Source organism: Sander lucioperca, chromosome 5 (assembly GCF_008315115.2).
Source record: "Sander lucioperca isolate FBNREF2018 chromosome 5, SLUC_FBN_1.2, whole genome shotgun sequence".
Lineage (NCBI taxonomy): Eukaryota > Metazoa > Chordata > Actinopteri > Perciformes > Percidae > Sander > Sander lucioperca.
In genome coordinates this window covers 19193957-19220285 of record NC_050177.1, presented here as the reverse complement: position 1 = coordinate 19220285, position 26329 = coordinate 19193957, and the positions used below count along the sequence as shown (strand labels likewise).

The 26329-nt window shown below is 39.6% G+C and overlaps 1 protein-coding gene and 1 long non-coding RNA gene across 4 annotated transcripts in view; one reads left to right on the top strand and one right to left on the bottom strand.

Annotated features, from left to right (window-relative positions):
* Positions 1-14237: 14237 nt before the first annotated feature.
* The window catches only part of cntn5 (contactin 5), a 138732-nt gene continuing 126640 nt past the window's right edge, over positions 14238-26329 (bottom strand). For all 3 annotated transcript variants that reach the window (XM_036001227.1, XM_031297540.2, XM_031297542.2), the window contains 6 exons: positions 24379-24613; positions 24175-24284; positions 23497-23683; positions 23214-23326; positions 17933-18101; positions 14238-15131 (listed from right to left, as the gene is read on the bottom strand). In XM_036001227.1, the coding sequence (XP_035857120.1) occupies positions 15028-15131; positions 17933-18101; positions 23214-23326; positions 23497-23683; positions 24175-24284; positions 24379-24613 (918 nt within the window). In that variant the 3' untranslated portion in view covers positions 14238-15027. The remainder of the gene's footprint in view (positions 15132-17932; positions 18102-23213; positions 23327-23496; positions 23684-24174; positions 24285-24378; positions 24614-26329) is intronic.
* On the top strand, positions 20924-24624 carry LOC116048422. Its single transcript, XR_004104626.1, has 3 exons — positions 20924-21580; positions 22504-22509; positions 24613-24624. It is a non-coding gene; the product is annotated as an uncharacterized LOC116048422 (long non-coding RNA).

Below are 26329 nucleotides of genomic sequence, written 5' to 3'. Positions count from 1 at the left end.
CACAGAGCCTCCGATGAGCGCGCAGTAATCACACAGTTGCTCCGATGGCGTGGAAAGCCCTGTAACTGAACCGCTTAAAACAAACTGTATGGCTGCTCAAGAAGAAACCCAAAGGAAATCTCCCAAGATTATCCACCAATTGCACAAGTTAAGACGTCCAACAGGATATTCTGAAAACCCGTATTACATTGATTTTGTGCCAGTGTACAATACAGAAAACATATCAATGGTTCTATTGATTTCAGCGGTTCTGTTTTTGAAGGATAAATGGCCGACTTGATATTAAGTACGTTCATGCAAAATCTCCATTTTACTCATAACCTCCAGGATCCTTAACATAGACTGAAAAATGCCACGTTATACAGCGCTGTAGCTGCACTTTATTACAGTCATCTATCAGTACATGAGGTTGACGTTGGTGCTGCCATGCAGTGCCTTTACAGCAATTTCAATTGCACTGCGGTATCAGATCATTTAGATTTCACTAGCACAAAAAGGGATGTCCATAAATCACCTTTCTTTGTGCACTCACAAATTGTTTTTCCCCAAGCCTGATAAGAATTCCTGGTTGTTAAAATGGATAAATAATCTCAACAATATCTTCTCATGTGTGGCATCAAACGTGTGTGCGTGGCCATTTTAAAACAAGTGGCATCTCATTTGTTGTGAGGAGTTTGCATGCTGTGATTTGTGAAGACGATAGCTCCAGCAGCAACCACTATTATTTGATGATTTATTGAATTCTTTCAGTATGGGCATCTGCTTTGTTTTCAGATCTTTACTTTGGAGCTCCCTGTAGCCCTTTCCTGTCGTGTATTTATGCCTACGCTTTGTCACAACCATAAAGGAGCTGTCTAGCATGCAGATTTGTCTCAGAGACAACTTTAATCAAGAAGCCCTCTCAACAGTAAAGACCATGATGTCCGGTCCACCTGAACACACAGTACAGCCATCTGCGGCCCATCCCAGCTGTTTGTAGTGCATTTTCAAAATTAATTTGGCTTTTCTCTGCACAGGAAAATGGGTCTGACCAATCTGCCACTCAAGGAAACACGATCCGCACATGAGACATGCTGGTCTGAATGAAGGGTAAAGTGCACCGCTCTCGAGAGCAATTTCCTCATTTGAGCTTTAAGTCAATAAGGTCAAACATAGGACATTAATCACCGGAGTTTGAAAAAATAGAAAATCTCTGCGTCTCAGTACAAAGAGAAGTGGCTCCCTGCTCAACCTATCAGCACAAACTTAGATTTCCACCCTTACAGCTCATTAAATCTGAATTGAATTTCTTTTCCGTCGCCTGTGTTGCAGATCTGTATTCACCTCGGGTGATAAAGCTCTTCTGGCTACCAATTAAGGGAAAACATTTACATGCACAGCCCAATTTAAATGCACCACCATCAGAGTAGACATGCACAATCACCTCCAAGTCTGTCTCATTCATCACGGTCTTACTTAAGGCTGCAATCTCCGTGTATATTGATTGTGTCTGAGATCACATTGTAGCTCGGCTGGGACTACACCTGGGTTTGCTGTTGGGCTTTGATGGTGTGCAGCTGTCATACGGGTAAGATGTACCGACAGCACCCTGTGTAAGACACCACAGGTGAATGATTTAAGCCTTGAGCGTATTGGCAGTCTGTGTACGGTATCGACGGCAACATTGATTCTACAAGTATCAGTGTTGGATCCAGCCTTTAGATGTTGGTTGGCTACAGGGCATTGGAGGTGTACACTGACTAGTCTATACTGCCAAGTCAATATGGTCAAAGAGAATGAAGTTTGCATTTAGAGTTGTATACTTTTAAAAAGGTTGGTTCGTCAAAATTACATTTTCTTTCTCTCACTTACCCCTGTTGTAGTTTGGAGACTTCAGTCTATGAATCTTCTGCTGCCATCCCAATTCAATGGTCATTATTGTTTGAAAAATGACAATTCAAAAACTCAACTCATCAGTGTATCTCATCCCAGTTACTTCACCTCACTGCAAACTGTGTCATTGGGACTATTTCTTCGGTAGAAAGAAGTTCCAGTGAAAACTGTATACTGTAAGCACAAACTATATTTGACTAACTTGCATTGTATTGTAGTGGAGTTATTAAGTATTGTAAACTAATTTATCATTGTTCTTTGCTTTCATTTTTGCTTTATCTAACATTCTACACGTGTCTTAAGTAGAAGCTAAAAGGAGCCTATAAGCGACACACAAACAATAAACTAGAGGTTTTCTTTGTAATTTGTGTAAATTGATTATAATGTACAGCATTTAAATTGCACAAGGAACAACATTTCATATTCTGCTGTAAAATTGAGGATAAGCAACATAATTTACAGCTTGGATATTTCACAAAGTAGCTGTGAAAACACATCTAACAACTGGCCTTTCAATATGTATTTTTCAATATGTACCTGTGTATAGCATGTTTCACACAGTAGCATATGGAGAAGGAGTTCACTTTTATCTGTTTATTTATAAGGTCTATACTGTAGAACTCGAACATACATATGCTCCTTTCTTTCATCCTTCTTATGGTAATGGTTTCCCTTTTGTTAGCGTTTACAGACCTTCAGAATAACATACTCAACTCAGTCATCTTTTTACAATAAATACTTGCTCTTAGGAATCTGAGGAGCTAATTGAAATAGCTGTGAATAGAGGGAATAGACGCTGCTGTTATTGCTCCTTCTGTTTTTTAACGGAGATCATATTTAATGAGTGCTTTATGCCCTATACATTCCATGCGGGCTTTCAGATAATACATTTTGATTTTATGCATCGTGAAACAAAGAGTGCTTCAGTAAATTATTTGAAATGCTCCATCAGCAACATCCTTACAAAAACACTTGGTGGTTCAATGTCACAATTATAGTATTGAAATGACACAGCTGTTGTTACTTTGCACATTGCAAATTCCATTTGAAGGCCAGGCAAGGCAAGGCAAGGCAAGGCAGCTTTATTTGTATAGCACATTTCAGCAACAGGGCAATTCAAAGTGCTTTACATAAAACATTAAAGAGCAGTTAAAAACAATAAAAAAAAATTAAAAACAATAAAAAAATTAAAAACAGATAAAATACGGGAATAAAAGTTACAGTGCTGTATAAGAAATTAACAATTATTTAAAGAAAGGCAACATAAAAAAGAAAGGTCTTCAGCCTTGATTTAAAAGAACTGAGAGTTGCGGCAGACCTGCAGTTTTCTGGGAGTTTTATGTGGAGCATAAAAACTGAACGCTGCTTCTTCCTGTTTAGTTCTGACTCTGGGGACAGCAAGCAGACCTGTCCCAGAGGACCTGAGAGGTCTGGGTGGTTCATAGTGTAGTAGCAGATCAGAAAAGTATTTCGGCCCTAAACCGTTTAGTGATTTATAAACCGGCAAAAGTATTTTGAAATCAATTCTTTGACGCACTGGAAGCCAGTGTAAAGACTTCAGAACTGGAGTGATGTGATCCACTTTCTTGGTCTTAGTGAGGACTCGAGCAGCAGCGTTCTGAATCAGCTGCAGCTGTCTGATTGATTTTTTTAGGGAGACCTGTAAAGACACTGTTACAGTAGTCAAGTCTACTGAAGATAAAAGCATGGACAAGTTTTTCCAAATCCTGCTGAGACATAAGTCCTTTAACCCTTGATATATTCTTAAGGTGATAATAGGCTGACTTTGTAATTTACTTAATGTGGCTGTTGAAATTCAGGTCTGAGTCTATGACTACACCAAGCTTTCTGGCTTTGTCTGTTGTTTTTAACATTGTCATTTGAAGCTGAACGCTCACTTTTAATCGTTCCTCTTTTGCTCCAAAAACAATCACCTCAGTTTTTTCTTCATTTAATTTAAGAAAGTTCTGGCACATCCAGTCGTTAATTTGTTCAATGCACTTAGTCAGTTTTTGTATTGGACTATAGTCCCCTGGCAATAAGGTTATGTAAATGTGTGTGTCGTCCGCATAACTATGGTAACTTATTTTGTTGTTTTCCATAATCTGAGCCAATGGAAGCATGTAGATGTTAAACAGAAGAGGCCCCAGAACGGAGCCTTGGGGAACTCTGCACGTCATATTTGTATGCTCAGATGCATAATTACCTATAGATACAAAGTAATCCCTATTCTTTAAGTAGGATTCAAACCAGTTTAGTACTGAGCCAGAAATGCCAACCCAGTTTTCCAATCGGTCTAGTAATACGTCATGGTCGACCGTGTCAAATGCAGCACTGAGATATATACTAATACTAATACTAAGACTGAAGTTTTGCCTGTGTTTAAGTGGATGTCATTAAAGACTTTAACAAGAGCCGTCTCAGTGGTGTGGTGTGATCAAAAACCTGACTGGAAGGCATTCCGCTTTAGGGTTGTATTGTGGGTTTCTACTACATGCTTTAATGTTCCAAAACATTTTTTTCATACTGTCTGTCTTGTTATACATATTCACCTTTTATCTTTGAAAAGCCCAGTCTGCTCTTATTGGTCAGCATTGCTGGGTCTTTCTGCATCTGCACTCTCTGCAACTCTGCACCGTCATTGCAGCCGGGAAATGACTGTAATGGCACTGTAGCACCACTTTTTACCTATATATAGTGTAGTTGTGACATCACAACTATATGGAAGTCCTGACAGCTCGTTTGAAAGCACAGTTCCTGAATAGGGGCTGGGTGCATTTCTCTTTGGATTGAGCGATTTGATACTTTCACAGTATTTATGTAGCACTTCAACCTGCTTTATAATCAAAAAAGGAATGAAAATCTCACTTTTTATATAATATAATATAATATGGAATGTTTTAAAATCAGGCACATTTCAGTTATGCTAAAACAAGAGCACAACTTCTTAGTTGCCAGTTTGTGAAAGTACTTCAATTTTCAGTCATGGAAATTTAAAGACCTCTTCTACTGCAGAGTCTGAAATGGGCAAATATGGGGCTTTCTGATAATCCAGCCAATTTAAGCTTGGAGAAAAACAGCAAAAAGGAGAAGGGAGACGAGGAGAGTGTGGCCTCTTTACTGTTTTATTACTTAGTTTCACTTTGAAGGAACCCTCAGATTGCCTCAACTGATCCAGGTTTTACTGTGGCCTGCCACCCAGGGAATCTTTAAATCAGGTAATATGTCAGCCCCATGAAAGGTTCGCTGCACCTGGCTTTACTGTAAAGTAGGCAATGAAGCTGTAAAAGGCCAAGCAATGAACTGGATGCTCCCTTGCACAGCCAGGCTCCAGACCGAGGATAAACCCAGCATTTACCTTTCTCTCCTTCCTCCATGGAGAGTGGAGGGTGGGGGCTGCAGCAAGGTCTTAGCGACAGGTCAGGACGCTTCAATCAGGGAAGAAGCCAGAGTGCATTAGGGAGCTGATGAGACTTTGATTCATCTGAATCTAAAAGCAATGAATAAAACATTGGGCATTACCTCCAGACCCACTTGTTATTAAGATCTTAACAAACTGAATATGCCCAAGAAAATGTAATGATAATGGTGAAGCTGGACTGATTAAGTATAATCTATAGACAACTGGAATCCTCGAAGAAATAATAACTTAGGTGACATCTGAGCTTTGGACTTGGAAAAAAATGTGTTGCCTGTTCTTTTGGGGAAAGTTAAATGTCACTCAGCTCTTACACTTAAAACAATGTTAGCCTGAGTCTCAGGATGGCAATGCTGGTGAGTCTGTCAATCCAACACTTTGGTACAGATATTAATGCTCCCCAGGGGACGAATCTTTATGACGTCACTTACGGTCACCAGCAGGTGAACACCTTCAGTGGTCCAGCACTTTAAGGTGACCTGTGGAGTTTCCTTGTAAACAAAACAGGGACCCATTTCAAACAGCTCCATAGTGCTACTAGAGGTCCAATGCCACAGGTTACTTTTAATTACATTAAACATACCTCTAAAATGAATGGTTGAATTCCCATCAGCCCCAGCTGTATCTTCTGACTGATGTTAACATGTTACAATGGAGATGAGCAAACCCATGAACGTACTAGAAGGGCACTCGGAGAGCGCAGACCTCCGCCAAGGCCATGCCATATATAGACCTGCGTGGGACCGTTTCCTTGATCCTGCTCCTACTGGCACTAGCAAAAAATATAATTTCTATCTTTTTGCTTGGTAAAACAGCGCCCCCCGATGGCGCACGTTTAGGCAGCAACTGCCGTTAGGAAACTGTATGTGCCGTTGGAACAAGAGCGGGGATCGGCATATTCTGCTGTACGGAGTGGCATAAGCCACCAGGAGATTGGTTTATGCCAACGTACTGACGGACATACCACTCCAGAGATCGGCCCATGCCTCTGTACCACTAGTGGCATACTCTCAACCAATTTTCGATCTCGGCGTCACTCCCGTGATTCAGATCCGCTCCAAAATGAGATGTGTTCTTCCTTGGCCCATGCTACACTCTTCCACTAAGTTCCATGAAAGTCGGGTCAGTATTTTTTTTACTGTTATCTAGCTGACAGACAAACAAACCAACAAATATACCAACAAACAGACAAACAGAGTCAAAAATATAAACTATAAACCATAAACTATCAGAGCATAGTGAGTTCAGTAGCAACATAACAGAAATCACACAGAAAAAGCTATTTTTTTCTAGCCAACAATATCATATAAGAAGTGAAAGTTTAGTTTTTCTAAAGTTGGGTGCATTAATGCTCTGTCTCAGGAGTCAAGAGTTTGGAATGATTAACAGAAAAACAAATTAGAGTCAACTTCCTCCAACTAATGAACTAAGTTCATTAAATTAATTGTGTCACTAGAGCAGTTACAGTTAGCCTACCTTTAGTATCTGGTTTTGGAAGTGTAGCCAGCTCCATGTGATGGACAGCCTGGACTTTCCCTGTTTGATTTGTTGATGGTTTGACAAGACATAATATTCAGCTCTGTAGGATGTGAAGACTACACCATGTGGACTTTGGTAATGTCAGGGTTAGTAAAGCTAGCCTGATGGCTAATAGTCTTACAGATCCACTGAATATGGTGGACTACTGAGGCACAAAGAGTGGGTGTGTCTGAACCAAAGCCAGAGGTTCCTTAAAGTGGCAGATCCCCACAATGCTTACATGCAAGACATTAGCATGTGACAAGTGGGCAAGCTAACAAGCTAAACATTAAATACTAGCATGTTATCATGGTAGTTGAATGGAATTTGACTGTAACTGTGGTGTTAAATGTGTTGTACCACTGTACATTTACTCTTCACTGCTGCACACATAGCCTCGCTTTGCCAGACCTTCCTCCACAGCACTGCAAAGGAGGGTCTGGCTAGTCCCCACAGCAATCTGGGATGGGAGAGAAACATGCTCTGGTTTATTGGCATTTCTTTAAACCAATCACAATCGTCATGGGCGGCACTAAGCGCTGCACAGAGCCCTGGAAACTCAGACTGGACAGATAGTCTAGCTAGCTGTCTGGATTTACCCTGCAGAGATCTGAGGAGCAGTTAACCATAGTCCTCATAAATCTACTGGAGTTTAGAATTCCAACACAAAGGAAGCGGAAGGTAACGGAAATCCGGCCAAAAATAAGGACATCCGGCAGAATTTCTGACGGCAACGGGGCAATCCTGGAAGTGGAAGTTCGTGGATATAGACTACTGCACACTAAACACCTGCATCTGTCTGCGTAACCAACGTTGTCCGATAGACTAGCACCACCAACATTTTCAATTTGTATCTACTGAAGCAGGCATTTCTTTTGCACATGTATGCTTCCATCAGGATTTTTGTGACTTTCTCTCGTGCCACCATTGAGTGAAATGTTGGTCAACCTTCATATACCTTTATGTTTATCTACATGGTGCAATACTGACTGTGAAATTTGGTTAACTGTGGAGATTATAAACTCTTGGCAGAGGTCGGCACTGAGCCTACTGCTTTGTTGCTTGGCCTTTAAATCTCCTTATGCAGCCCTCTTCCTCCTGCTGTATATACATCACACTTAGATTATCCCCAGATTAACAAATCCACCCCATTCGATTTCCTCACACAATGGGTCTGGAGAAAAGTAGCTTGGATCTCCTGATAGAATCACCACCTTCACCAATCTGCAGGGATTTGGCTCAATCCCAAGATTGCATAAACAACTTACCACATGTGACTTTTACTTCCTGACAGGATTTACACATGCAGTGGAAATGTTGACTTTTTTCTTTTTTCGAGCAGCATTCCACACCCCACCATTTTGGAAATATTTGCAGTTCGACATCATGTGGTTCAGCAAGGGCCAAACATTTTTGGTAGTCCTCAACCTTGCAATAACTGTAAGCTTTCTGAGGCTTTTAGTATTCACTTCAGAACAATATAAATAGAGCTTTGAGGAAATTCAATTACTACATTTCAGTATTATATTTGGCAAAGTCTGGGAGTAGAATAACACCAAGGCCTGATCTAAAAGGGTTGGAAAGTTTAATGACCAAGATTTGTCTTTTTTCTTTTCAGATTTACTCTTAAATGTGCATCCCTAATGAAGCTACGCAGCAGGGCACTTTTACTTTTAATTTATTATGAGGGCGGGTTCACAGTATATTGAATTAGCCAGTGTTTCTTAAGATGTTCCCCTCTAATAGTACAGTACACCATCTGCTATCACACAGGCAAGAGCATTTGTTCTGGAAAAAATATAATGAAGTTTTTCAACTAGTGCATGTTTAGTTTAGCTTGAAATGCTGTATGTTTGATGGATGCTGTGTTTTAAGTCCCTGGCTCTGTTGCATGCAAATATGTTTATGGCCCAATGTGTAGGAATTTCTCCCATCTAGCGTTGAGATCCTATATCACAATCAACTCTCTCACACCACGCAGTTCAAAGTACGTATTATAGCTACGGTAGCCTACACGCTTCAAAAAGCCGGTCTCTTGCTCTTTTCAATATCCTTTTTCTTTTTCTGGGTGAAGAAGAAGACTCCTGTTCCTGAAATTTGGATTTTGAATACGTGTGGTCCTCCATGTTTCCTTCTTCAAACTTGCCGGGGCCGGGAAGCTACGATACCCGTTAGCAGCATTAGCAGCACCTGTGAGTTTATCATGTGACAGCGAAAACACGAAAGGCGGAGCAGTATGTCCTGTATGTCCCTTACCGGCTAACGTATTTCAAGATGGCGCATGAATATGGAGCGTCTACCACAGTTCATGCAAACGCAAACGTAAAATGTCAAGCCAATAGGAATACTTGGAATTGATGGTGGTGGTAAATATTCATGAAAAAGGACAAGTTTGTGAACGGGCAACACAGATTTTGATAATGAACTACTAAACATGTTACACGCTGGGACTTTAAAGAGCCCACAATAAATACAACCATTCAAAATATGCTACGTAAATGTGAAGCTAGAGGACCAGTCCTGTTATAGATTGTCTAAAATGAAACCGGTACGTCCTCTGGGGAGATTCAATGTACCATTTTAATCGCAAACAATCTCATTAGATTTCTGTACAAACTACAATGTTTTCCTTGGTGTGGTGCTACAGAAAAAGGCAGGGGATTCACAAAAAAACATTAGGATTTGGGATTAGGAATATCCACATTAGCTTTATTTAGCAGTTATTAAGTTCTCAATTAAAACAGTGGCTCGTTGATGAAAAACTTTCTTCTGTTGCCGTCTAGTCAATGTCAGTCTGTCTGCGTATGTGTCTTGTGTTTTTCCAATGGCTGTACTTGCATGTGATGTCCATGTGCAGCACTCTCAGTGTAATTCATAAGCTTCAACATGTGCTGTATGTGTTTCTTGCTTCTGCCTGCATGCTTCTATTAATGCTGCTTAATGTTGTCCTGTGGATTACTTCACGTGATGATTTTTGGCTACTGCCAGCCTGTTGCAATGTTGCTATGCCATTTTATAATAATGATAATGATAATAATAATAATTATTATTATTATAACAATGCATTTTATTTATATACAACACTCAAAGACACTTTACAGTTTTTTGAAAGGAATCCACACACAAAAAAATCTGTATTATCATTGACATTATTTTCTAATGTAACATGTCACCTTTATCAGTGTTTTACCATGAGTCCTATTTTATCTTTTCCTTGTTTTGTTCTTTTACTTTTAGGGAGTCTATTGTAGCATCTGCCTATTGGCTAATTCTGGCATCTTTACAGCAATGTTCATTCATATGCACTCTCCCCGTCAAATAAATAAATAAATAAATAAAATAAATTGAACAGTAGTTGTCAAGACATCTTAAACTCTTGATCAAATTATTGGCTGGACTGGCCAAGCAACTGATATCGTTGTTTTGGAACTAGTGAAGCCCAAAAGGAGAATAACAGTCTGATGAATACGTTGTGGATGGTACAATGAGGGGACTTTAAACAATACAAAAAAAAAAGAAGGAATGATCCTTTTATGTCCCGCAAAGCTCAACAGAACAACACATTGTGTACTGTGGATCCTGACAGTACAGCTGGGTTTAGAGGTCAGATGACAACTTCAATTATAACTTTGATAATTACTGGACTGGAGCAATACAATGCTGGATGTTGACTCTCTCCGCAAAGCTGGTCCTTTAATCCCTCTGTTCACAGTCTTCAACAGAACATGGCACTCTTCCCTAATTCTCATTCTCTGCCATCCCTGCCACTACCGGTGGGGACCAACAGGCCGAAACTCCATCACAGGAACCTCCTACAGCAAACACAAATTAGCTGGCTGTATCACATGTCCTATCAGTTCTATTTTTACATTTATCTACCAAAAAACCCAGAATGTCTTGTAGCACTGCAAAGAGAGGAAATAACTCAACTCTCAACAGCTCAGAAAATGATCTTAGCTGGAGAATGTTTCATTACCGCAGGTTTTACATCACACACAAGCTTTTAATTATACTATAAGACTATTAACCAGACATACATTGGTAGACATTTATGAATTAAGGAACAGTTAATTAAAGCGTATTGAGACAAAATGCAGACAGCATTGAATTTGTGTGAAACCACAATTTTCTGAGTGGTCCTGAAAAAGACAATTCCTAAGAACTCAAAAACACACCACACACACACACACATACACACACACACAGCATTATCGCACCACACAGCATTATCGCACCATTCGCAAACATTTTCTCAGTTTAATACCCGGCTTCCTTATTTGGTAATAATTTGACAAATCGCTGGTTCCTGCCTTGATTCAACTTCACAAAAAAATATATCTCACATTGCATTTTACCACTTTAGTGTCATTTAAAGTATCAGCTGTTGAACTATTTCACAACTGTACTCCAAAAATGTGTGATGTAACAGTTTTGGTCAGTTCTTGTGCAAACAGAAATATCAAATGCAAGAGAGAAAATCACAGGTGTCTCTCTTACCGTATGAGATTACAGTTTACCTCTCACTGTAGCAGAAGCGTCTGTTGGAGGGCCCTACTCTTCTGGCAATTTCAGGATGAGTATTAAACTGTGACCCGCCTGAAAAGCAAAGTCACAGCTCAGCTCTCAATCACGGAGCCAATCCTTCAGCAACAATGCCACCGAGACAATTCAATACCTTTAGAAGGCTAAAGGACATTTGTGGATGAATGAAGACAGAAGTAGTATCAACAGATACTTTCTGGGATATCATATTTGAAGGTTTATTTTGGTGTATAAGGTTGAGGTTTAAAAATGAGGAGGATAGAGAGGAGAGAAACTTCCCATAACCTAAGCATGTGCAAATGGTGTGCCCTAAATAGACCATCTTTGTCCAAATGCAAACTCAAAAAAGTATATTTATTGCAACAGCATTAGATTATAAATAAAGTACATGTGCATATGACCTTCTACTTTGCAGTTCCTGTCGTCCTAAAAGCAAGCGTCCGTCCCGTTGAAGTGTCCCTGGAGCAGAGAGGGTTGCTGTTAGTTTATACTGTATGTGTGTGTGTGTGTGTTTTCTCAAAAGCCCCACATCTTTTAGGTTTTTAAATAACTTCAATTTTCCCTCAGCGGCAAATTAACGAAGCAAAAGTTCTATTACTAGGGAAATATCGCCGTTCATTCTGTGAACTCTAAAAATAGGTTTTAAGATCAGTAATGCTGTTTATGCCAAATTCCTACTCTACCTATGCTATGTAACTTAAAGGTAGTATAATCAGACACTTTTTGCCTCTTTTTAGGTGTCAGGATTCGTTGTTTTCTGGTTTCAGAATGATGAAGACAGTTGGAGAACAGTTAGATACTAAACAGGAAGTAGGTTCTACAGGATGATTATTTCCTTGGCAACTATCATGTTTTTTCCAAACGATGTACAGATTTTTAGTCATTCCATTATGACATGGCTTGAAAAATAGTGCATATAGCTGTTGTAAATGGAGCATGCTCCAAGACAACCTCTAGCTTTGGGCTGAGCCCCGAATGTTTACAACATCTGGCTCCGCCCCTGCAGATGCGACTATTTCCCCTTTAAAAACACAAAGTATTCAAACATTAGATTCATTTAAAGCAGATACTGGCAGTAAATAGGACCACCTTACCATATTGGAGTCATTAAAAATAACATTTCAATGCTAATAGTGACTCAGCTTCAAAAACCAGAGCTTGATATATTTTTACTGTACAACTTCCTTGAAATTACATGTCGAGTAATCTAAACTGTAAAACTGACTTTATGTTGCTCTCCAGCAGAATACACTAGAATACACACACACACACACACACACACACACACACACACACACACACACACACACACACACACACACACACACACACACACACACACACACACACACACACACAGAGACATTAACCTAGGGGGAGTTCATGTTTTAATTGCTGACACTATACCTTCTGGCTCTCTGAAGCAAATGGGTCCCCTTGCAGGATACATAACCCATTATCATAAATCAGATGCACCAACACAGACAGGTGCTGCATGAATAATTAAAGGTCGGTACATTAGCACTTGTGTGGAGGTATGTGTTTGAGCCGGCATCATTGAACAGGCTAAAAGCACCGCAAAACCCCTCCATCCACATTAAACAGCTTAATGCTTTGCACTACAGACGGAAATGATGTACAAGTTAGAAAGAGGAAAGCGACCTCACCATCCTCCCCCTCAGAATGTAACCAAAACGGAAATGTCTGAAAGAAGAGGAGTATCCATGGGATAGATTCAGCTCGGAGCAGTGTTCGTCCTCTGTTTGGCTGTGTGTGGTCCTATCTCTTGTGGTTGAGCTAGTAGCCTTGTCTGAACCTGAGTGAGGGAGCCAGGTTAGCCTGACTCTGTGATGGAGAGTCCAGGGAGCTGGAGGCAAAGCAAGCAGAAGGTCTGCTCAAGCAAGCAGGGTTTAGGACTACGGATCTCCATTCTAACATTAATTACACTTGAGGCAAATTCATTTGGATTTGTGCCCAGTAAAAGATAAGCTTTTACTGCAGCCGAGGCGAGAGAGGAGCCTGAGAGGAGGGAGAGATACTCATGATACTGCCCTGTTTGGCTCGCAGTGGTTCTTTTATCACAGAAAGTTTCGTGGCCTCTGATGCCACGTGTGTGGAATTCAATCAACCCACACTTTACATAACACTTGGGAAAGGCTTCTCCAAGTGCAAAACTGTCTGATAGACCAGCAACAAACTATTACCGATGACATATAGGACCAAAGTGTCATGGTGAATTTGGATAGATTTTAGATGCTGAAGTCGATTTGACAATTCGTTGAATAATTGGATTTTCATTATCCAATTATCATCATGCTATTTATCAACTCAACTCACTTTTATTTACATGGCACTTTTCCTGCAAGCATGCAGCACAAAATGCTTCACAGAGTAAAATTTAAACTCAGATGAAAACTAAAAAGAAGACATACAAATGAATTACAAAAAAATAAGCAAGACTAAAAAGAACAATGAAACAATACATGTTAAAATAAATAAATAAAACCAAGAATAAAAATAAACACCAGGACTAAAAATTATATAAAAACCAATGATTAACACTCTAAATTGAGGCTATAAGATTACTCCAAATTAAAGCAAAAATACCAAACATTGTCCCCTTCTCAAATGTGGAAAATGTAATGCTTTCTTTGTTTTATTTGAACGTAAATTGATTATCTTTGGATCCTGGACTGTTGGTCAGACAAAGCAAGCCATTTGAAGATGTCACCTTGGGCTTTGAGAAGAAATTGTATTGACAAAATGATGACTCAGTTCATTATAAAACAATCAGCAGACCGATCAATAATGAAAATAATTACTATTTGTTAGTGTTGTCAGAAATATCACTTTTCTAAATGTTAGAAAGTACAAACAACAACCATTTAAAAATATACATCACATTTATTTGTACTGACACCAAGAGTTGTCTTCGTCTATTGATGTGTTCGGGCACTACAGGTAAGAACCTGTTTCCTATCTCCATACATCCAACAGTCAACAAACTGTATCACCAAGCATTGCTTAATCACTACCAAAAAACAGAGAGTTTGACATAGCTGACACACACCACTGTGTTTTTCTCTAAAGGTAACACAATGTACAAAAAGCAAGTCTGGAAATAGTAAGATTCTTGGTTCCATAAAAAAACTTTTTTTCTCCTCAATGTGTGAATAAGAAAACAATGCACTTATCTCTACTGAGCTTCTGCTGCATTGCTTGTTAGGCAGCCAAGGGGTAAATTGATGCAGATAAGTAATGAAAAGAAACAGGCCGGCTGATCCCTGTATTACTACCACAGCAGCTTTCAAGGAATTGTTCATGCTCTGTAGAGCCCCAGAGCTGTAGGAGCAGTCTGGAAGTGGTTAGATGCCAGTCAATGAGAGGAACACGTGATTAAATGATGAAACAAAATCTTTCCGCACAATGTACACTACAGTACAACACTACCGTGATGTTGGAAAGAACTGTGCAAATCAAATGTCCAGGGCCTCAAACGAAACAGGGAAGGATGAACTCTGAAGAACCGCATGATAACTTGGCAGACTCAACCCCCCTTTGGCAGGCCTTGGGGCCCCTTTGGGATGGGGAAGGCCAAAGCAGGCAGGCAGTCAGAGGGAATAAGGGAGCGAAAGACTGGTGGCTCCCTCCATGGAAATGAGGATGGCACAGTGGCGTCACCAGGAAGCTGAAGGCACCAGAAGAACCAGGAGCAGTGCTGTCCATGTTAGGCGCTGTGGCAGGCAGTGCACTGAGCACTGGTTGCTTTTTGCTCGAACACCTAAGAGAAAGGAAGGGGTTAAAATTCAAATACTTCTGTTTAGTACACTTACATGTAGTACACTGTGTACAATGTGTACTCACTTGTGTAGTGCATACATTTCGACGGGGTAGTGTTTCTAAAATCGTGCACGGCCGTTACGCACTGACCGGAAATGACCGGAACTTCTTTGTCTATTTAAAGGTGCAGTAAGCAATGCTGCGCAAAGATTCCTGATATTTGAACTCAAATGCCAAACAAATACAAACACCCCCCCGCCCCCTCCCTTCAGAAGCTTCCAGACAGCCCACACAGAAACTAGAGTTATTATATTTTGCAAGCACATTATATTACATTTTGAACAGAAATTAACTGTGATTAAAAATGATTTCGTTTTAGCAAACAAAAACCTATTCCATGCTCAATAAATGCATTTGCATGTTTGCTATTATCCATATTAACGTGCAATAATAACCCCTCTCACGCAGTTTACTCATGTGCCCTCTCAAAAACTTTTTCCTTGCGCGCAGGTAGACACTGCTGCGCTCCGGTCATGTCTCCCTCACTCTCAACCTCTGCACTCTGTGCGCCCAACTCTTGACACATTGAGACATGACCGGAGCGCAGCAGTGTCTACCTGCGCGCAGAGTTTTTGAGGAGCGCACATGAGTAAATTGCGTGACAGGGGTTATTATTAGCGCTGTCAGTTAAACGCGTTATTAACAGCAAACCGTAAAAAAATTTTATCGCGAGATTAACGTTCTTTCTTTTTGGCCTAGCAAACTTTGTAGTTTTTTTCACATGCTGTTGCAACAACTAATAACGTTAGAAAAACTACAACACCACACCGGATCTAGCTAGACCGGAAACAAAACAGGCACGCCGCACACACTTGTTTGGGCTTGCGAGCCGGCCAAAGAGTAGTAGGCTAATGTTACGTTTTGAGTGGATGGCGAGCGCGAGTCGCCGAAATGGATGCCAATAAGATTCTGAATGGAAAGTTTACTTTTAAAAAGTTGCCAAATGGTTCCATTGACAAGACTAAAGTGATCTGTGTGTTTTGTCGTTGTGAACTGAGCTATCATCGCAGCACGTCCAGTCTGAAATACCACTTGATGGCCAAGCACACAGCTGATGCGAATTCTCCGCCCCCTCGTCAAAGCCAGGCGACAATGGATGACTTCAGACAGAAGCACATTTGCAAAAGCAAGCCGATCCACTTTTCCATGTTGATAAGAGCATTAAAATGAGAAAAAATAATGGGAGGAAAAAAGAAATCAAGGGACATTTAGAATAGATAAAAATGTGCGATTAATTGCGAGTTAACTATGACATTAATGCGATTAATCGCGATTAAATATTTTAATCGTTTGACAGCACTAGTTATTATTGCAGGTTAATATGGATAATAGCAAATATGCAAATACATTTATTGAGCACGGAATAGGTTTTTGTTTTCTCCTTTTTTTGAGTGTTAATTTCTGTTCAAAATGTAATGTAATGGCCAAAATATAGTTCTCTGTGCTCAAAACATACAGTTACTCGCTCAGGAATGAGGCACACATACAGTATAACGCCATATTACTATACCTTTAATGGTAAATTGCAGCCGGGCGGGGCATTTCCGCCACCTGTAATTGTCGCCCGCCAAAACATATACTGGCTTGTTTTCTCTCTAACTGGCGGCAGTTAAGTGCTACTTATTGAAAAAAACACATGTATATATTACATTTGTATAGATCCGTTTTTGCCGTTTCAATAGTAACCGCTGCAGCTCCCTCGCCTGCCGCTTTCACAAGTTTGAAAATATGTCCCGTGGCGTCTGCTCCATAGCAAATATGCCAATCGCTGAGTGCGAGCAGTGTCCGGCGATCCACACTCAACATTTTGGCCGCTTTGAGTGCACCATCCCGGCCGATTATCGGGCCGTTTTTTTGTCAGTTTGCAGATTATCTGTATCAGCGTTTTATTTGCCTGATAACCGATAAAGTAAATTAATTAAAAGGTCCGCTACTTTGGCTCGGCTCCAGCTCTGTGTCTGTCCCTCTGCTTCGGTTTCACTCAGCACTGAGTCTGACTTAATGTCCCGCCCACAACACTATCTGACTATCTGTTAATGGGTATTATGCTCAAAGTTTCTAATTTATTAAATAATTGCTTAAACATTTAACATTCCAAAATCTCATTTTCATTGTAAATGCATATCGGTTCCAAATATCGGTTAACATTAACTACTAATAATCGGTATCGGCATCGGCCTTGAAAAACCAGTATCGCTCGATCCCTATTCAAAATAGCAAGTGTAAGAACAGAAGTGCACGATTTGAGACACAGCATCAATACTGATGAGAACAAAGCTGCTAAAAAAAAATGCCGGAACTGTATTCATTTTAATTTTTAACAACTCCATTGATCGTTTGAATGAATTGGTCTCAATGTGTTTGGAGCTGAGACAAAATAGTCCTTATTTTGGTTTTGTGTAAGAAAAAAGGACAGTGAAGGAAAACAGAGACAAGGAAGGAAGAAAACAGCAATCCATTGCCATAGAAAGCTGGCTGGTAATGTCACACACTTTCCGTTCGTCCAGTTGCTTTGAAGTTAATTGGCTGTGCAAGAGTAGGAAGGTTTGTGTGGGCGATGTAATTAAAACAGTATTAGCCAAAGAAAACTTGGCTCGCACAACAGCTGCGGTGACTCAATTAAGGGCAGAACATAAGATCGCTACAAAGAGAAGACAGCCTGTGCATAGAGATTGGCTTTTAGAGGTCATGTAATAACGGGTGTGGCTGAGAGGGGAGGATACTGTCCAGCCTCGAGCTTACCGGAGGAGGTGACCACTCGGACCTGGGAGCTGAGCGCTCCCTCTCCTCCTTCGCTAAGGGCGCGCACCTCGATGATGTAGGTGCCTCCCTCTGGCAGTGAGAGCATGGTGGAAGGGTTGATGGTTCTGGTCACCTGGTTGTGGCCTCTGCCCTCCTGCTTGAGCAACACCTGAAGGACACGTGCACATAGCCACTTTAGGTTTACATGTATTACAGTTCATACTTATGGAAGAGGATTAGGGTCACATGTGAAAAAATGTATTTGAGTTCTGAGTAGGGTTGGGTATCTTTTGGGTTTATTCCGATACCGGTGCTAAAACGATACTTTTAAAACGGTGCCGGTGCCTAAACGGTGCCTGAACCGATACTTTTAAAAAGATTTAAAAAAAATATGTATATATTTAAAAAAGAAAAAAGGAGCACAAAAAGACAGTCGGCAACATTTAAGAACGGCTTGTTTATTGCTAAGGCCATATGGTCAAAATTAAATGATTTATTAAAAATGTAATAACAATAACTTCTTTCAGGTGTTCTCTAGTTGCTATACTTCAAACACAAGAGGGGTAATGATTCTAATTCATAAATCCATTCCCGTACAGGTTGACAAAATAACTAAAGATCCAGCAGGTGGATTTATAATTGTTCGAGGGTTTTTTTTCTCAGATAAAATCAATTTAATTAATGTTTATGGCCCTAATGACGATAATCCTAATTTTTACAGTGATTTATTTCTCCAAATCTCTAATTTATCAGGGCAATACTTCATAGCAGGTGATATGAATTGCACTTTGGACCCAATAAAAGATCATTCAACGGGCATTGATAATACACATACCAAATCAAGAAAACTGATTCAACAGTTCATGAAGGATTTAAATCTGCTGGATATTTGGAGATATCTTAACCCTAACTCAAGAGCGTACTCATGTTACTCTAGTACTCACCAAACATACTCGCGTATTGATTATTTTTTAATTTCTGCACCATTACTTCCCAAGGTCTGTGATTGTCAATATCATGGTGTGGTTATCTCAGACCATGCAGCAGTAGCATTAATGTATATCAATAGCAAATTGGTGAGCGACCCCCCTAAATGGCGTTTTCAAACAGGATGGCTCCAGGATCCATCATGCATAGAATTTCTAGGTAAACAGATAAACCTATACTTTGAAACTAACACATCTGAAACTTCAGCATGTATAAAATGGGAAGCATTTAAAGCATTCATTAGGGGTCAAAGTATAGGCTTTTGTAGCTCAAAAGCCAAACAATCTAGGCAAGAGATGAAACAGTTAGATGGACAGATTACCCGACTGGAAAAAGATATACATCACAACACAATTGATCATGCAGATGATCATAATAAGCTACTGTCACTGAGGGCCCGATACAATGATATGTCAGCGACCAGAGCAGCTGCAAAAGTACTGAAAATGAAACAAACCTTTTATGAACAGGGTGATAAAGCAGGAAGACTACTTGCATGGCAGATCAAACAAAGACAAACTGAACGAGCTATAACTACAATTGAGGGTCAATCAGGAAACATAATAGATCCAGTGGAGATCAATGAAACATTTAGAGAGTATTATGAAAAGTTGTATAGTGCAGAGTGCTCTCCTAACTTAGAATTTCAAACACCGTTCTTAGATAATATTAATCTACCACAGATCCCTGAAGAAGATAGAATTAATCTAAACAAAATGTGAAAACATGCGGCCAATAAGTCTCCTCAATTCAGACACAAAAATATTATGTAAAGTTTTGGCTAAGCGCTTGGAAGTTATACTACCTGGACTGATAGGAGAGAACCAAAATGGTTTTATACAACGTAGACAGGGATTTCATAATGTTAGAAGTCTTCTCAACATTCTTCATGACCAAAGGGGCGAACAAGATACTGCCATTCTAGCACTGGATGCCGAAAAGGCCTTCGATAGGGTAGAATGGCCCTATTTATTTGAACTACTGACAAGGTTTGGCTTTGGGGAGCAATTTTGCAAGTGGGTTAAGTTACTTTATAACAATCCTGTAGCTGAGGTGCTAACAAATAACATGGTATCCAAATGGTATCCAGCCATCTCTAGAGGCTGCCGACAGGGTTCACCTCTCTCTCCTCTCCTCTCCGCGATCTCTACTGAGCCTTTTGCAATTGCAGTTAGGAAACATATGGGCATAACAGGCATTACTGTTGGTCAAATAAAACATAAAATTGCCTTATTTGCAGATGATGTCCTGCTGTTTTTAAAACACCTTAGTAACTCTATCCCTGCTTTACTAGAACTCATTAGTTCGTTTGGAAAGATCTCAGGATACAAGATCAATAATTCTAAAAGCATGCTTATGTTACTGAATAAGGAAGATGGACAACAACCCAACCATCGTGCATCCATTTTCAAAGCAACGGATTGCTTTACATATCTGGGCATAAAGATTGTACCAACTCTTGAGAATATTGTTTCAACAAATTATGACCCTCTTTTAAAAAATATTAATAATTCCATCGAAAGATGGACATCTCTACCCACATCCCTAATAGGTCGTATAAATATTTTGAAAATGAATATTCTGCCCAAGCTCTTATACCTATTTCAAAATATCCCTTTGGCGCCTCCTATACACCTCTTTTTAAGAATGAATAAACTATTTACTAATTTCATATGGAATAACAGACGTCCTAGACTCCGCCTTTCACTTCTATATTTACCATATAATAGAGGGGGGCTTAAGTGTCCTAATTTGCAGTGGTACTATTGGGCTGCACAATTAAGAACCATCATGTTTCACTTTTCTTCCCAAGCTACTCCCTCTTGGGTGGATATGCAATCACATCTGAACTGCCTCTAAGTTTGTATCTATATTCCTCAGAACTCAAGGACCTTAGAAAAACTAACTTCTAACCCTTAAATAGTCTTAAATATGATAAATGTATGGTATGAAATTAAGAAGTATTTAGACATCCCCAATACCCTATCTTGTTACAGACCCATCTGGGGCAATACAAGGTTTAAACCAGGCCGACTGGATGCAGGTTTTAAAATATGGGCAGATAAGGGGATTAAGACAGTAGCAGATCTATATTCCTCCAGTAAACTTATGTCGTTTGAGGAATTGGTTCGTACATTCGATATATCTAGACAACATTTCTTTAAATTCCTACAAATAAGGAATTTCATTTCTCAAAGTTACTCTTTAGATATGCCATCTTTATCAATATTAGAGAAGGAAGTGGTAAAAGATTGTTATAGCAGAAGCTTGATTTCACTACTATATGGCATTATAGTATCAGGGTCACAGGACTCCTCAGATAACAAACTTGAAGCATGGAAGAAGGATTTAAAAGAGGACATCCATGTGAATGACTGGATGAAGGGGTGCAAGGAAGTTCAAATCCAGACAGTAAATGTCAGACTGAAACTATTGCAATATAAATGGCTGATGCGAACTTACATAACTCCCACCACGTTGCACAAATATAATGAAAATATCCCGGACACGTGTGTTAAATGTATCACTTTTAAAGGCACTCTATTCCATTGCGTTTGGAAGTGTGAACATATAATGGAATTTATGTGCTGTGAAATGCATAATAGATAAAATCCTGAATATCAATATACCAATTTCTGCAAAAATATTTATATTACATCTGTTTTCAACATACCATTGAAAAGTAAAGAATACGCATTAATAGACATGTGTCTATTTACAAGCAAAACGTCTTATTGCTTTACACTGGAAGAACATAAAGGCGCCAAGTATAGGTAACTGGTTGAAAGAAATGGCAATAAGTATGTCTATGGAAAAGGTATCTTATATTGTGAAAGGTAAATATGGGAGGTTTGGGGAGGTCTGGAACCCTTTTTTATTATCATTATTTTATCTTTCTTGAACGTGGTGGAAATGACGTACCAATGGCTGATTAAGAAGTTGTGTCAAACATAAGATGTGATGAGAAGCTTTTACTTATCTTTTTTATTTATTTATTTTATGTATTTACTTTTTTTTTTATTATTCTTGGTGTCTCTGTCATTTGCATCTGTTTTTCTTAGATGCTGAAAGTGCTTTGTATGTGTGTGTAAAAAAGTTTTGATATGTTAAAAAATCATTAAAAAATATTGATTAAAAAAAAAACAAAAAAACAATAACTTCTTTCACCAGTAAATTGCTGGTAAATGATAAAAACAACCACTAGATGGAAGAAAGGGTATTTTACAATAACTTTGAATGCACCACGAGGCTGGCGAGGCGAGTTAAAAGTGACGCACCGTCTGTGTTGTTTTTCCGACAACGGCAGCTGCAGACTGTTACGTCTCGGTGTTGGAATCCTCTACAGTGAAATACAGTCACACCGTTTAACGTTAGCTGTCAGCATTTTAACCGTGTTTAGTCCAGCTGCTAGCTAACGGTAGGCTAACGTTACCTGCTGCCAAGTGTATTATGTTAACTAGCGTCACATGCAGTGATGCTTCTATTGCCTCTAACTTCCGTTTTGGAGCATCAGAGGGCAGCGCTGGCATTTCAGTAGCACCGAAATGAGGCACCAAAATCCGCGTTATTATTCGGTCCGGTAGATACCGGTTGTAAAAGGCACCGGTGCTGTATAAGCACCGGGTTTCGTTACCCAACCCTAGTTCTGAGTTTAAAGTCAGAATTTTCTGCCTTTTTTCTCAGAATTCTGACTTTGTTCTCAGAATTAAAGTCAGAATTCTGACTTTAATCTCAGAATTCTTACTTTTGTCCATAGAATTCTGACTTTGTTCTCAGAATTCAGACTTTAAACTCAGAACTCAATAATTTTTTGGGGCCGTAATCCTCTTCCGTACATACAACTAAACTAAATATCTGGTTCTTTAAACACAAAGTCAAAGTTACAAGACTTTGTGCATGCTAATGTTAGTAGAGACGACTCAACTATGATTACAAAGGGCATTACAGTTAAAAATGACCCATCACTGAGATTTGTTATCACATTTTGTTGTATGCTGATAACTGATAGTTGGCTGAAGCTAAGGTTTATACTTCAGAGTAGCCTCATAATATATTCAACAGTTTATATTTGTTCACTTTATGGATTATAGATGCTAGAAAAGGTCATAACATAAACCTAAAGCATTATTAAATGATCCAGGAGAATCCTGTGTTTCTATTTAAAGTGGTAAAAAAATACTTCTGGAACTAGTAGCTCCTCTCAATTTGCAAATGTATAGTCTTTGCATGAATGTTTTTATGTGTCTTAAAGTCGTGAAATTGAAGAAACGTGACTTTAGAGATTGACCATTACCATGTACCCGATGACATCCGATTCATTGTCTGTAGCCTTCACTGGGTCCCAGTTTAAAGACACGTTGTTGCCCTCCTGGATCCACATGAGGTTGGTTGGCGGCTGAGCAGGAGCTGAGAAGAGAACGCAACACTCTGGGTGCAAATTCAAACAGACTTTTAAACAAAGTTTTAACCAACTAGGTCAATTACTACCCATTTTACAAGGGAGTATAGAGGGAACTTAGCAGGTAGCCTGTATTCCATATATAGTATTACGTGATTAGAGTCAGTGCTGTACTCACGGGACTTCCTGGTGTTGGCTGTGACAGCAGCAGTGGCAGGACCCTGGCCGATGCTGTTGAAGCCTTTCACACTGATGAGATACAGACTGTTGCCCTCTAGTCCTGTCAACACCATTGACGTTTCGTTTTTCACAGTTCTTTGTTTTTTCCCCGACTCTTCCTGCTCCATGTCTTTCCAGTAGCTGACCTGTTAACACAAATTAGTGACTCTAACTCCGCGCACAAAGAACACAGTACACACGCTTGTTACATGTCAGATACTGTATGTAAATGTATATGTGTGCACTGGAGCTGCAACGAACGATTATTTTCAGTGTCGATTAATCTGTCGATTAGTGTCTCTTATTATTAATGGATTAGTTGTTTGGTTTATAAAATGCCCAAAAAATGGTGAAAAATGTGGATCAGTGTTTCCCAAAGCCCAAGATGACATCCTCAAATGTCTCGTTTTGTCCACAGCTCAAAGATATTCAGTTTACTGTCACAGAGGAGTGAAGAAGCTAGAAAATATTCACATTTAACAAGCTGGAATCAGAGAATTCTTTACTTTTTTTATCATAAAAAAGACAAATCTGTTATCAAAATAGTTGGCGATTAATTTATTAGTTGAAAACTAATTGATTAATCAATGAATCATTGCAGCTTTGGTGTGCACACAAGCACAAAATTCCCAAGCACCTCATATCCTCTTGGTCTTCCGGGGCCCGGATTGGGCGGTTTCCAAGTGACCCTAATTTCTGATGAAGAAATGCCGTACGCTTTCACATCAGATGGTGCATCCCTCGGCTCTGTGAAACGAGTCAAAATGGTGACAATCATGAAATGCGGAAAAATATTTCCTCTGTACTTACAAAATCAACGCAAACACAAATATGAACTCACCCCCCTCCGCAGAGTGGATGATGACAACTTTGCTGAACGGCCCGTCCCCCTTATTGTTGTACACTCCCACCTTCACTTCAAACGGGGTAAGAGGAGGGAAGGTCTCGTCTCTGTATTTGTACGTAGTAGAGTCCGCTGAAGTCACCATCTTCTCCTTCCAGCCTCTGGTTCCGTTGGCACGAAATGCAACGATATACCCAAAGCCCTCACCATTTTGGAACTCCTCGGATACAGGCTAAACATATCGGAAAGAAAGAAACAATCATCCAAAAGCAGTGGTGGAAGAAGTATTCAGATCCTTTACTTAAGTAAAAATACTACTACCACACTGTCAAAATACTCTGCTACAAGTAAAAGTCCTGCATGCAAAATGTTACTTAAGTAAAAGTATGTAAGTATCATCAGGAAAATGTACTTTAAGTATTAAAAATAATAATAAATAATTATAAATAAAAGTACTCAATTCAGAAAAATGGCCTCTTGCCAATTCATTTTCTGTCGATCGTCTAATCGATTCACCAACTGATCGTTTCAGCTGTACTTGTATGTACTGTAGGGCGGTTTAATTTATAATAAAACATTGTATTTTATAAACTACTTGTGTTTTGTGTGAAAAAAAACAAACATCTTAATCTGTAAAGTAGCTAAAGCTGTCAGATTAATGTGGGGGAGTAAAAAGTACAATATTTCTCTCTGAAATGTAGCGGAGTAGAAGTAGAAAGTGGCATGAAAAGAAAAGACTCAAGTAAAGTACAAGTACCTCAAATTTGTACTGAAGTACAGTACTTGAGTAAATGTACATAGTTACATTCCACCACTGTTCAAAAAGTGTCTTTCACTGAGATTAAATGCAAACCTGGTTTATGTGTAGTAGCACCAGTACTGTACAGCTCCTTGACTGAAGGTGCATTATTTGCAAATGTTCTCATTTAAATAACCACTTCAGCCCAAACAAGGCTCTCAATGAACAAAACATTTTCCTCTATGGTAGTCCCGTAACCAGCTCTCAATTTCCTACCCATTTACTGTTACTGTCTGCCAGTGTTAATAAAGATGCAGTCAGTCTGGAGTAATGGAAACAAATCATATCTGGCTCAGTTGTGCCCATTATGTAGCTATTTATCTCTCCATGTCTGACAGGAGGATTTTGGAGACACAGGTTTTATGTGCTGGCTTCAATGCCAATCTGTGGTTTTCCTGAAGTGGTGAAACTGGGAGCCACAGCTGCTCCGCGCTTAATCAAATCAAAGGCCAATTCATTAAGTGAGCTAGAATTTAATTAAAAGATGAGCTGCAGGGATTAAATCTTTGGCTAAATTTAATAAATCACAAACACCTGTACACCTGTTTTTGGCAACAGAAACTCTGCACGCTATAATGTGGTGATTTGCATAGGCTTCAGAGTAATATTGTCCCCTGAAGGCATCCCCCAAATTAGACATCTATTCTACAGAGTTGGTGGTGGATGGAGATGTAGTTGACATTTCATTCAACAACGACCAATCACCGTGACTAATTACAGGGATGATCAGTGAAAATGAATTAGCTTCCATCAAAGGTACTGGCAATGCTTTTAAAGCCATGAAAAAAAAACAAAAAAAAATAGCATGAACAAATTAGCTAGTTAAGTCTAGAAACACTTGCGGGTTTGGGAATTGAGATAGTCACAGATAAGTGTGGACCCAGTGTGAGAGGGCTGATCTAACTGAGGTACGTCTTGTGGATGAAATTGTGGGGCCTGCTGGGCTCAGTGGCAATGACTGTGGGGGCATCACTAATGGTCCTCCCAATGGCTCCCAGAGAAAATGCAGTCTCTCACCGTCGACTCTAATGAGATGGCTGAATGAAGCTGCGGAGACTGTTTAGTCATTCATCCTGCTTATTACCCTGCCCACCATGGCCGTCCAGGCTCCCACAACTCTCCACAGATGATTGGAGAGGCAGAACTGCC